The 13,289-nt window shown below is 49.4% G+C and overlaps 1 protein-coding gene across 2 annotated transcripts in view; it reads right to left on the reverse strand.

The window, feature by feature from the left end:
* The window catches only part of LOC148337665 (transient receptor potential cation channel subfamily M member 1-like), a 28,544-nt gene extending 15,306 nt beyond the window's left edge, over nucleotides 1–13,238 (reverse strand). The window contains exons 1-11 of one of the 2 annotated variants that reach the window (XM_088296782.1): nucleotides 12,422–13,238; nucleotides 9,752–9,828; nucleotides 7,731–7,941; nucleotides 7,389–7,602; nucleotides 6,640–6,764; nucleotides 6,033–6,204; nucleotides 5,782–5,956; nucleotides 4,976–5,099; nucleotides 1,078–1,150; nucleotides 881–981; nucleotides 80–223 (exon numbers count right to left, since the gene is read on the reverse strand). In XM_088296782.1, the coding sequence (XP_088152908.1) occupies nucleotides 80–223; nucleotides 881–981; nucleotides 1,078–1,150; nucleotides 4,976–5,099; nucleotides 5,782–5,956; nucleotides 6,033–6,204; nucleotides 6,640–6,764; nucleotides 7,389–7,602; nucleotides 7,731–7,941; nucleotides 9,752–9,828; nucleotides 12,422–12,508 (1,503 nt within the window). In that variant the 5' untranslated portion in view covers nucleotides 12,509–13,238. The remainder of the gene's footprint in view (nucleotides 1–79; nucleotides 224–880; nucleotides 982–1,077; nucleotides 1,151–4,975; nucleotides 5,100–5,781; nucleotides 5,957–6,032; nucleotides 6,205–6,639; nucleotides 6,765–7,388; nucleotides 7,603–7,730; nucleotides 7,942–9,751; nucleotides 9,829–12,421) is intronic. The other variant, XM_088296783.1, reaches the window with a different exon arrangement.
* Between the last annotated feature and the right edge of the window lie 51 nt (nucleotides 13,239–13,289).

Genomic DNA, 13,289 nt, shown 5'->3' on the forward strand with positions numbered 1-13,289 from the left:
AAGGGCGGGCGGTCATGGCGGGCCGCGGTGCGGTGCCAGCGGCGACGTCGGCGTCGGCGTCACAGGACGCCCGTGTTACCCAGCTGAGCAGCTCCAGCTTCCTGGGGTCCGTCTCCTCGGGGGGCTCCACTTTGGCTTTCCCGCCTTTTCCTTTCTTCACTCGAGCTTTCCCTTTAGCCGCCGCCGCCGCCGGGCTTTTGGGGCGCTCATTCAAGGTCAGCAGCTGCACACCAACACATACGTCAAGGTTACAACAGTTTGGGATTTGTCATTAGATTTAGTTTTTGCCTTGAAATTGACTCAGTGTAACGAGTTTTTCCCTTTTGGGGAAAATTCCTTGTTTTAGTTTTGGTTTTTTTCAAGGTTTGGGCTATTTGTCGAGTGCAATAGCCCCCCCCCCCCCCCCCCCCAAAAAAAAATAAAAAAGTTGCAGAGGATTGTGTCATTCACTAAGTCAAGTACAATTTCTGTTTGACGTTCCTTCTTCGGTACGAACGTTCAGCAACACGACAATCGATACGTTTCACAGCAACCCCCAACCAAAGCTCATGCGCAAAACAAATTGACGAAGCCGAAAATGGACGACATTTCTGCTGTTATTCCAAAACAAGGAAGACGTGAGCCTAAGTTGCATTTCGTTGTTTTTCTTCAAAAGCTTTATCTCTGTTATTTCATAACATGTTTTTCCTTTTCTCGTTAACTACACGGAATGGTCTCGGAGCAGACGGAGTGCGAGCGGCATCGAGCGCTGTCGGCAATGGTTGGTCAGGGCTGTGTGGGGGGGGCGGAGCTAGCGCTCAAAGCCAGGCGGCATGTTTGGGTACCTGCCCGCCTTCCTACGTGCGTGCGTGCGTGCGTGCGTGCGTGCGTGCGTGCTCACGGGCCAGCGGTGTCCGTGCACAAAGATCTGACTGCGTGCAATGTCCACGCGATTCCACGCCAAAGCCAAACTCAACTGGTCACACGCCGAGGCGTTGGTGCCTGCGCGCACACGCACACGAGCACGAGCACGCTCGTTAATCAGTGGTCAAAAACGACGGTCAAGGTGTCACATGATGTGGACTGCTGAACTTTGACCTTTGAGAAGCGCAGTGAGGATGGACATCTCGATGTCCTGCTGGCCTTCGCCGCCCATCCGGAACACCGTGATCTGAAACCAAAGCGCTTCCTTTTAATGCAAGGCCAAGTGGAACGTAAGCGCTGGAGACGGACGGCGAGCGGGCGGGCGGGCGGGACTGTGGTGCCGATCGCCGCCGCTTGAAAAGACACTTTTGTACTGCTCAATTACAGTTTGTTATCCTTAACCAAGTTGTGCCTGTTCATTGACATATGGGGATGAATGTTAAATGAGAGAAATCCCCCAAAAATAAATAGATAAAAATGACAGGATGGCACGGACAGCAATTAGTCGTTTTATGCTGTTAAATGACGGCGAGCTTCTGTTCTCGTTAAGTGACTGATTCAACTGCTGGGTCATTTCCAGAACTGGCCAGTCCGTCCCAGGGGGCAGCACGACAATTCTTCTGAATAAGGCCGGAGGGGGGGGGGCTGACTGGCAAAAAAGGGTCAAGTGCCCAGTTCTGGTCATCCCATGCCGAATCACGCGGCGGCTTTTTTTTCCCCCTTTCCTTTTTTCAACACTTTCGACATTTGGAACTCAAGCATGCGAACAATAGCATTGGACATTTTAAAAGCGGGGTCACCGATGGTGTCGTGGTACACTCGCCCGAGTTGCGTTCGGGCAGCGTGGCTTCGGTTCCCACTCAGTGTGACTGGCTGGCGACCCGTTCAGGGTGTGACCCCGCCTACTGCCTGAAGATAGCTGGGATCGGCTCCAGCACCCTCCCGCGACCCCGTACGGGAGAAGCGGTGTGGAGAATCACATTTTAAAAGCAGTCCAATTTGAACAATGTTCATCATATCATAATTGTTTTGTTTTTTGACGAGTATGCCAATTTTGTCATTGTCTGAATTGCGCAGCCCTAAATCAAAGTGGGCCCCAGTAGAGCCGCTTCTTTTGACATGAGCAGCGAGCAAATTGTCATCGGTCTCTGGCGTGACGACCAGCGGTGCGGTCCCAGCGCCACGGAAACGGATCTGGCAAATTGGCGTGCACGCCGTCGTTTAAAGGAGCCGTCAAATTGCGTAAGAGTAAGAACAGTCCGAATGCCGGCTCTATTGTGCAATTATTTGAAAAACAAAACAAAACAGTAAGATCCTTTTGGAAAGCGACAACAATTTGTTGGGAATCCTTTCTTAATCCTTCCAGGGATTGGGGATTTTTCTCTTCAGTCGTCCTGCTGATGGACTCTCGTGTGACTTTAATCCCACAATGCACTGGCGCTTATAAGGTCACATGACCGCACAACCTTTCCGCGCCTAAGCCGATTTCAAGCGTTCTGTCTTGCCGTGTCCATCGGGGCTTCGTAATCGGCAGATGCAAAGTATGTTGGCGATGGAACCGGCGTGTTCTCATCTCTTTTGCTTTTGTTTCGTCTCTTTCCTCGTGTTCCTCTGCGCGTGTGGCTCCAGAGTTGATGGCGTCCACTTGCGCTTGTCGTCGCCGTCCCTAACCTGACGGGGGCCAATCGTTGAATCCGCGTTGAAAATAAAGCGTTGAGCCTTCAAATTTCGGAATTCCACCAAAATATAATCACAAATTTCAACGGTGACAAAATGACCTTCACGTCAGTCTTTGACTCGAATCAACCAATCCGAAGCCTCGTTCATCATTGATCGAACAACTTTTGCTATCTGGCGAGTGTTAGCCAATCAGCTGCGTGCAAGCCTTTGCGTCTCGCCCACGTGTTCCTCGTGGTCTCGTCAATTGCTTTGGATCGACTTGACCGACTTCCCGCTTCCCTTTCATTCTTTGTCGCTTCATTGTCAATTTCAAGGGTCTGCCGTTTGTTCCTCAGCAAGTTTCACTTTTCAGAGTTATTTTGCCACCGCTCGTTTGCTTACTTTGTCCATTTTGTACCTTCAATTTTCTCCGTCCCTTGTTTGCATTTTTATTCATCCTTATTCTTAAAATGTAAAAGCACTCCCTGATTTGCTTTCCTCTAACACCTCAACCGAAAAGCTCCGTTCTCCTTTGACCTCGAAATTTTGTCCAGTTTCCATACAGCCGCTTGGTTTTTGGCAAGAAAAGAACATTTCTTACCTACAAATGAGTCACATCCATTCAAATTTTCCAGTCAGCTTTCGAGATGAGACATCCCTGCGACGAGTTTTCACAGTATTCTCCTGGCTCGTTTACGGCTCCAGGCGGGCACGAGTGCTCGCTCCGAGTCCTGCTCTGTCGTATGGTGTCCCTCAAGGTTCCGTTTTGGGGCCCTTGCTGGTTGCGTTGTACTTGCTGCCCCTTGGTTCCATCCTACGGAAACTTGGAATGTTTGGAAGGCCGTTGCTATGCGGATGACAGTCAGGTCGACGTCCCGCGGAGCATTAAAAAGACGCTTTCTATCCGAGACCTCTTTTGTCCCGTCCAGAGGAAACCAAAATCTGGATGTCACTTCATGACTTGAATTTAAAGAAAAGAAGACAGAGGTTCCGGTGTTCGGTCCCAGGGGCTCTTCTACTTTCAACGCTGTTGACCTTTGCCCTCTGGCATGGCATCTGAAGCCAACAGTCTCCAACTTGGCTTTTAAACTGGACGGTGACTTGAAACGAGATCGGCAAATCAGTGCTGTTGTTCCATCTTCGGCAGCCGGCGAAAGCGAAGGAAGCCCCTTTCTTTCCAAACAGGAAGCCACGCCTCGTTTCCACGTCGGCTCGATTACCGCCATACTCTTGACTTTGGAGTCAGCCGGTCCTCCCTCGAGCGCCTCCGGTTGCTCCAAAACGCTGCGGCTCGGAAGACGGATCACGTCGCCCCGATCTTGGCCTCTCTTCACCGGCTCCCGGTGCACTTTAGAGTTCGCCGCTTTAAAAAACTTTTGTTGGTCTTCAACTCTTTTATGGCCTCAGCCCAGCGTACCGCTTCGAGCACTCCCACCCCTACGCACTCGCCCGCTGCCTAGGGACAAAATGCTGCTTGAGGTGCCGAGGACGAAGCGCAGCCTTTTCTGTTGCCGGTCCTTTGGCCCAACATGAGACCATTTTGCTGTTTTCTAGTGTCTATTGTATCTGTGTTAGTCTCATTCATTTGTGTCTTTGTCACTGGATTATTGCTAATTTGTTTTCCTCAATGTTAAGCCATTTGTTACAATTTCAAAGATTAGGTGGTCAAGAGGAGCGTGGTGGCCATTGGCGCCCAAATTGGTGCTCAAATTGGTGCTCAAATTGGCGTTCAAATTGGCGCTCAAATTGGCGCCCAAATTGGCACCCAAATTGGCAACCAAATTGGCAACCAAATTGGCGCCCAAATTGGCGTTCAAATTGGCGCCCAAATTGGCAACCAAATTGGCGTTCAAATTGGCGCCCAAATTGGCGTTCAAATTGGCGCCCAAATTGGCGTTCAAATTGGCGCTCAAATTGGCGTTCAAATTGGCGTTCAAATTGGCGCCCAAATTGGCAACCAAATTGGCGATCAAAATGGCGCCCAAATTGGCGTTCAAATTGGCGCTCAAATTGGCGCTCAAATTGGCGCCCAAATTGGCATTCAAATTGGCGCCCAAATTGGCACCCAAATTGGCAACCAAATTGGCGCCCAAATTGGCGTTCAAATTGGCGCCCAAATTGGCGCCCAAATTGGCATTCAAATTGGCGCCCAAATTGGCACCCAAATTGGCAACCAAATTGGCGCCCAAATTGGCGCCCAAATTGGCGTTCAAATTGGCGCCCAAATTGGCACCCAAATTGGCAACCAAATTGGCGTTCAAATTGGCGCCCAAATTGGCGGCCAAATTGGCACCCAAATTGGCGCTCACGGGAGGCCGGCGGCGGGTCACGGCAAATCAAAGCACCGACGGAAAAGGGCGGGGGCGAGGATGCGCGCGAGGCGAGGTGAGGGGGGGAGTTGCGTGTGACCCACCAGTGCCTTCTTCTTCATGCATTCCATCACCATGAGGAAGATCTGCTGCGCTTGGCCCCGGCCGTAGTTGAACGTCTTCTGAATGGTGACCAGGAGCTGCTCCTTGACGCCCTCGCTCACGGACCTTGAAGGCAACACATCAAATCATCAATCGCTTTCAGTCGCCGAATGGACGCGCGTCCGTCCTGCAGACGTGCCACAGCTTTGGTTTACAGAAAAAAAGTAGTGTTTTGCCGCCATCTGAAGACATTTGGGCTTCAGCCACTTCAGAGAGGTGAGAGGGCCCAATGGTGTCAAAGCCCTATATTTGTCCAAAAAAAAAAAAGAAAAACTGCTCGATTCAACTCGACACGGGTCCTCAACACCAAGATACCACGAGATGGTGGCAAAGCACTATTTCTGTCTAAAAACATTAATCCTTGACCTCAAGACTCCGCCGGATAGCGACAAAGCATTACTTTTGTTTCACTGCAGCTCGAGATGCAACAGGATGGCAGCAAAACAAACAAAGCTTCTCAATTCACTTTGGTGCTTGATCGTAAGATGGTGGCAAAGCACTATTTTTGTCTAAATAGCGCCTCTGACGTTGGTGTGTGGCACCCAAGCAAAGTGCAACTTTGTCCAAAATTAACTTTCTCAATTGACAAAGGTTGATCGCAAGATGCCGCAAGATGGTTTGGGGGCAAACGAAAGCAAGAAGCCAAATGCAAACGTTGCGCCCCGTTTGTGTGCGTTGTTGCTCGAGGCGTGGCGATGGTTTGAAGGTTCATGACGAGCCCCCAAAGTCCCTGGCGGGCGCCACTCACCCATCGGGGTGGCAATATCTGTGAGCAAAGGAAATGATGTCGGAGGCTCGCCCGCTGCCGTCACACACCACCACGGGGACGGGGGGGTCCTCCCGCAAGCTGTTCAGGACCACCGAGATGATGTTGGGTCCTCCTTCCAGGGTCAGACACACCACGGGGACGCCTTGACCCAGACCTGCGGCGAGGCGGAGGTGGAGGGCTGAGCCAGTCATTTGGGGGAGGTGGGGTGGGGGGGCGGGCCAGCGACTCACGCGTGTTGATCTTCTGCAGCGCCACGTGCTTCTCCAGCTGGCGGCGGAGTCCCACCTCGGCGCCGTACTTGCCGGCGGTGCCGTCATCGACCAGGATGAAGTGCGAGTGACCGGCGCCGAGCACGGCCAGCTTGCTCAGAGGGTTGCCCATGGTCCCATACGGACGTGACACCTGCGCAAGACGCAAAGCGTAAGCAGGCCGACAATCGCAACGCAGACAAAGCGCACGTCAAATTGTCTACGATTGGAAGCTGGAAGGCTAGCCAGATCGCGGCCGGAGGGCGGAGGCCGGACGGGCAAAAAAGGGTCAAGTGCCCAGCTCTGTGTGTTTGGGTTGATGAAGAACGAGCATGACGTGCAAACACACACACACACACACTTAGCAATAACAATAGCTCTAATTGTTTGTAATGGCATTTTCCGTCATGTTTGTAAATGTCACAATGCATTGTGAAGAAATTGTGAATTTTTGCACCGAAGCTCCAATTCAAAAAAACAAAAACAAACAAAATGCAAATATCAGCCAGAAAAATGACACTTGGGGTGTCAACTTGATCAAGTGTCATATTGACGTGAATGTAAAGGAGTTTGTTTGCGGGCGTCTCACGTCTCTGCCGACCAGGTCGTCCTTGTTGTCCACGATGCCCCACGGCGCGATGCCGATGGCGCACACTTTGCCGCGAGACTTGGAGGAGTGCTCCTTCAGGGCGTCGCCCAAGTGGCGGATCACGCCTGCCGCGCACACGCACACGCACACGCACACACACCCCAAGGGCTTCAATTCGATTCAATTGTTGTCGTTCAAAATCATTGAGAGGGAGAAAAATGTGCGGGTCACGTAGGTCAATTGGAATGAGAATTATGTCATTTGATTACAATTACGTTTAGTAATATTAATTGCAAACAATTTATTCATCTTGATTCATAATAATTGTCATTATAAATCCAAAACACAGTACTCTAAGTCTTTTTTTGCAAAAGTCACAAATTGAAAAGATGAAATCTGAAGTTGTTCATTTTTTTCCAACCAAAACTTATTTTTGTTGTGCTTATAGGACAAAAAATTCAGGTTTTTTTCCACATTAGGAATGTGAAGCAAAATATTTGTCCTGTTTTTTGGTGTGGGATTTTGACATAGCCCTTGTTACTTTTTTGGGGGGTTTTGTTTTGTTTACATTTTTGGTGAAGATCCATTTTTATCACAACATTCTGTGATAAAATCTCGCATTTGGAGGTTGTTTTTTTTTTTCACCCGAAGAAAAAACACTTGTCATATTTTCGGTGTTAAAAAAAAAGGAAACTTCCACAGCAACGACATCTTCAATTTGACGTTGACTGCTCGTCCGTCAGGCGTACCGGTGCTGACGCCGCCGGTGAAGATCCAGGCCCCGGTGGTGACGGCGGCTTTGATGAGGCCTCGTCCGAACACCTGCCGCAGTTTGGGGGGCAGCTCGAAATTCTGCAGGCCGCCGTGGACCGAGATGAGCAGCGTGGGCAGCTCCAGCGACCACTCCTTCACCATCAGCTGCAGCAGGCACTCCGGCTTGGAGTCGAACGCAACGCGGATGAACTGCGGTGGGTGTGACCGCGCACACGGGGAAAAAAAGTGAGCCGGTTGCCGCTCAATGTCACGGCCCGGAGACAAACATCGATTTGGGAGTCAACATTTCACTTTGGAGCATTTGTTGCGTAGCGTACCATGGCCTTGTTGACGTGTCCTCCCAACTGGAACTCAACGACGCCGTACGCGTCAGTAGGGGCGGCCTGGGTGTGTTTGAGGGGGGTCCAGCGCTCCGGGCGTCGGACCTCCAATCGCACCGGGGGCCCGGCCCGCTCCGCCTCCTCCTCCTCCCGGTTAGCCGGCGCCGGGACCGCCGTGTGCTGCGCCACCGGCTGGCCGCAGCCGCACCTGTGAGGGGAACGGCGCAGAGGCGCATCATGTCTTTGCTGTGCCGAGTCCAACCGGACCCGGGTCAAAGACGAGAGCAAAAGGACACTCGGGCCATCCGGACCGCAGCTCCCCTGGTGCGCTCCGTTTGGCGGTTCTGGAGGAAAGGCTTCATCTGGAGGTCAGCGGTGTCTTGTTTTTTTTCATCCTGGCCAAAGGAATGCTGGACCAGTTCTAGTCCTTTGGCAGGGTCCTGCATCACGAAGGTTTTTTTTTTTTTTAACCAAGCAGTCTTCTTGCGTGTCGTTGACTTGGACAAGTTGTTTGACTCTTCCTTCCTGTTATGGGCTGTTTGGTACCCTGATGCTGACACAAAGTCTGATTGGTTTCGAGGGAGGCTTGCACCCTGCCAAAGTTGCTCTTCAGACCTCAGATTCAGGGCGAGCAGTGGGGTTTTCGTCCTGACCTCCACCCCTCCGCTCTCAAGCGTGTTCTGAGGCTGCTCTTTTGGGAGACTGCGGTCGCAGACCCCCTGACACTGTCTAACCGCTGTCGACTGTTTTCTGCAGCTCCGTCCACCCTGGCTTTTCTTTACCGTCGGTTTTGTGGAACAATTGTGACGTTTGAATGAAAAGCGGGAGCCAACAAGGCTGCGTCATAGGCACCAAATAAAAGTCTGCCCTATCCATCGTGACCGCCGCTTCTTCCTGCGCTGAACAATTACGGCCATCCACTTTGAACAAAACAACTTTTTTCACACGTTGTTTAAAACAGCAGTTCTCAAAATTTTGCCACCAAGTACCACCTCCAAAAATACTTTGCTATAAAAGCAACACCAAAATGAGCAACGCTGAAAACAAAGTTGCGTATCAGGCCCAAGTGTTCATGCACAATGTGATCCAAACACTCCTGGATGCACTCCAACACTTCTTCAAAGTGACTAAATATTCCCCTAAAATGTTCCAAGTCTGTAATCTACCGACATTTTTTTTTCCAACTATTCTTAAACCGACTGAAAAACTCCACAAAAGTGACCTAGGGACTGTGAAAGTTCTGGCCGGTGTCGGTACTAGATGTAAAAACAAACACAGAGGCAAAGAAATATATTTGAAAAATAAGTGTGACGTCATTAGCAAGCGCGCAGCCTCCAAAGGATCCCCGCCACCAGTGTTAAACCGTGACGTCATTAGCAAGCGCGCAGCCTCCAAAGGACCCCCCCACCACCAGTGTTAAACCGTGACGTCATTAGCAAGCGCCCACCACCACCGTCCACATCTAGCAACCTTTATCTCGGCACACGATGCACAAAATGAAGTGCGCTGCACGTCCGCTGTCGGTAGTTCAGTTCCCGCACCGCTTCCAGCAGAGCACGTGGATCTTCTTCACTTGCAGGATGTCGCGGATCTCATTTGGAGCCTCTTATTAGGCAGGGTGTGCTGCCCTCTGCTGGTTGGAGGCCCACAACGAGTTTCAGTCGGATTTGTGACAACTTCTTTTTAGTTGAAAACGGCGTACTTGACGTCGGATCGTGTCGTATTGTGAACGAGAGTAGAAGAATCTGGGTGGGTTTATTGCAATGTGTGTGTGTGTGTGTGTTATTGCAAATAGTCTATCGTGGTGGTGTCAGATGTCGCATGCTAACTAGCGATACGTCACACCTGAGTTGCCATCCTTCTCCATTTCTTCCCCTTAAAAAAAATAAAATAAAAAAAAAATGTCTTCCCCTTCCACTTTCTTTGTCAATCGGCAAGTTTGACACTTTTGATGTGCTTGAAAACGGCAAGCTTCGACCCCGCCTCGGACAAGTCCAAGAAGATGTGTGTGTGCGTACCTGCTGGCATCTTTTCCTGGAATGATGTGCACACATTCTCTCTTCTGGAAGGTTTTCTCGATCCAAGCTCTCTGAAGCTGCAACAAGATGACATTTAATCACGTGAAATGATTTGCATGCTGTTGTCATTTCCACATGGCGTCGTCCAACACCACATCGTTTCTTTCTTGGCCTGCTTTGACTGCTCTTGTGGCTGTGCATTTCTTAAAGCGCTCTTTTCCTTTTCCTTTCATGATTTGTGCAATTTATTTGGGTGTATTTATTCCCGTGTTTTTTATGGGCATTCTCTTTCTTTCAGCGTATTGGAGCACGTTGTCAATGTTTCAATCAATTCTATGACAACACTAAAAATGAATCCAAATGTCTTTCAGCAGCTTCCTTGTCATTTTCTGCTGCAACATCAAAAAGTTTGACGTCCTATCGAAGGCTGATTCGAGGGCCTGTTCTGTCCAAATGTCCACTTGGAAGTGGCTGTTCTGAATTTACAAGATCGAAGGCTCATCTTTGGATATGCTGCCATGGATATTACGGCCCTGGGTGAGGACCCGCTCCACTGAAGTCATCTTCCTGCAGCACTTCATTCAATTGACTCTCATATCATCTCATCTACTATTGCATAGCATCATTGTATGTGTCAAATGTTGCCCAGTTGGCATCCATTGCAGCCTGGTCATTCCCCCATCTGTGGTCCCTTCTCAAGGTTTCTCACTTTTCCCCTAATGAGGTTTTTTGAGTTTTTCCTCGCCCTCCTGGGGGTTAAGATCGGGGATGTCGATTGTGGCTATGTAAAGCCCTTTGAGACTGTCTGTGATTAAGGGCTATACAAATAAAATGGACTTGACTTGACTACCCATGTCAAACTTCCTGCCAGAGGCTAATTTGCCAGCAAAGGACTACCGTGCACTTCCAGAATGTTTTGTTTACAAGCATAAAGGTAGAATTAAAAAAAAATCCCTTGGTAAAATACACGTCGGACGTCCTGACAGGTCCATTTCTATAACCGCAGATATGTTTGCAAACAACTTTTACTGGCGAGATCAAACGAGTGTGGCAAACAGAAACACACGTCGTATTTTGAGGCAGTGGCTCAATGAAAATCAAAAATATGAAGTACTCCCCACTTTGAATCGGACGAAAAGCTCCAAACTTCCCACAAAGTCACTGCCGGCATGATGCGCATGCGCACTGGGCTTTGCTCGGACGTCTCAACGGGTCGGAAGGAATTTCAGATCGCCTGAACGTGTCTGTGTGCACGTGCGATTGCGTGTGAGGAAAAAAATAGGACTAATTATTGGGAGAGTGAAGCTTTCCATTTCTTGATGGTTCCAATCCTCTTACACAATAATCATAAAAAATAAATAATCCTGCTTTTAAATCACAGTGATGTTTCATTGTGCTCAAACACACACACACACACACACGCATACGGTGCGTGACATTGCACTCTGCATAATGGGGGATTAACATGAACATAATTTAAGCCTCGTTTACATTGTCATCATCATCATACACACGCGCACACACACACGTTGCATTAATGTATACACACGCGTATCCATGTCCAATCACTTTGTATTAATCTAGATGAATATAGTGCAGGGGTGAGCAAACTTTTTGATTGGTGGGCTACAATGGGTTCTAAAATTTGACAGAGGAGTCGGACCAGGAACAGATGGATGGAATGTTTTAGTAACCTCACCTCATCGGAGAAAAAAAATACGTTTAATTTTAAATGAAAGTGAACTAAAACAATACAACATGTGTGTGTGTGTAGATATATATATATATGTCTTAAAAAAATACGCGCAGCATTTTGAAAATAAAACATGAACGAGGTTTATTAATTTAGTTTTTTTCAAGTTCGACGGGCCGGATTAAAACGTTCAACGGGCCGCATGTGGCCCCGGGGCCGTAGTTTGCCCACGCCTAATATCGAGCTCTACTGTTGGCCGTGCAGTGTACATACAAATTTATTATGTATGCAAGAGTCAATCAAATCCTTCTTTTTTTGTGTCGGCGACTTGGGTAAATGTGAAAAATGTTTCAGATGACTCGAGTTGTCCGCGTTGGTCGCCAATATTGTTGTATTGCACTGGAGAGGGGAGCCCTCTAATCTCGTTGCACACTTGAGTACAATGACAATAAAGGGATTTCTATTTCTATTTCTATTTCTATTTCAAAGGTCGTCTGGGTGGACGTCAAGTTGTCGTCTATTGAGACAAGCGTGTTGGAGGTGTTGTCTCAGCAACGAGTTGTCGCTCCAGCTGTCTCGTGGTTGTCTCTGACGACATGGAGTGGAGAACAACTCGTGTCTTTTTGGAGATAAATTGAATTTGAATCCGAGAACATGAAGTGGTCTCCGCTGATTTCAGTCGGACGATTGCGTCGTCGTCGCCGGCGAGGACTGGAAGTTGTCTCCGAGCACATGCGCTCATGTCCGAGTACCGCGAGTTGGCTACAAACGTTTCGAGTGGGCTCTGAGTTGCAGGGGGATCCGTCATTTGCGTCTTTGAGCACCTCAATGCGCTTTTGAAGCGAGTCGTCTCATTGTCTCCAATTTGCTCGGGGAACGTCGCGCGGGCCTAAAGTCGCTCGGAGCGTCTACTTCCTGGTCGGGACGACCGCGGCTTTTGCAGAGAGGCAAAGGTTGTTTGAAAATGCTCGACTTACCCTCTGCGATCCAGACGAGGCGCTGCGTTTAATGGACGAGCGCTTGAAGGAGCCGTCGGTTCCTCGTCTCGCTCTGCTCTCCATCATCGTCGTCCGTCCCCACTCCTCTCGATGTTCCGTCCCCCAAATGTGCGTTTGTTGCCTTTGGACGCGCGCCGAGAGACTGGCCTCAGTAATCCCGATTAGTTGTCTTTAAAGCGCGACGCAGATAAAAATAAATAAATGGCGATGGCGGGAAATCCTCTTCAGGAAGGCAGCGGCGCCGCAACACCATTCACGTCATTTTCATTGTTTTGCTTCATCGGCGTTTGGAAGAGATCAAAGAGATGATGAGAATCCGAATGGGCCTGCACGGAACCCATTTGATTTCCGAGCGCACGCATTGGGTCCTATTTGGGACGTGACACGTGCGCCGTCGGGCTCTCGGCACCGCGACTTAGACCTGCTTCTTGAGACTTCTTTCAGCCGCCAAAGTGTCGCGTGAAAGAAATGAAGAGTTTGCCGCAACGCCAACTTGGCAAACGTGCCACGTGAGACGCAAATCGGTCTTGCCGCTCGATGGCAAGCCGTTGGAACACGTGCTTTTGCGGGATATTTTCATGCTTGGATTTTTCCAACTTTGCTCACCGTTGCCACCCAAAAGTGCTGAAACGCCCCGGCGAGGTCATCACCTTGTTGTCCGCATGTTATCGGCGTGTGAAAGCCAACATGCTGGAGGGGAAAGTTAAATATTAAGAAACGCTGACTTCTTGACAGCGTGCGTGACTCGACCCAATTGGTTTGCTTTTTGTTTTTTTGTTTTTTTGCAGTTTCATTTCCCTTTGAAAGTTCCGTCGTCATCTTACAGTCATATGAAGTCCTATAAGTC

This window comes from Idiotropiscis lumnitzeri, chromosome 5, assembly GCF_059441095.1.
Source record: "Idiotropiscis lumnitzeri isolate Australia: NSW breed Sydney's pygmy pipehorse chromosome 5, RoL_Ilum_1.0, whole genome shotgun sequence".
Lineage (NCBI taxonomy): Eukaryota > Metazoa > Chordata > Actinopteri > Syngnathiformes > Syngnathidae > Idiotropiscis > Idiotropiscis lumnitzeri.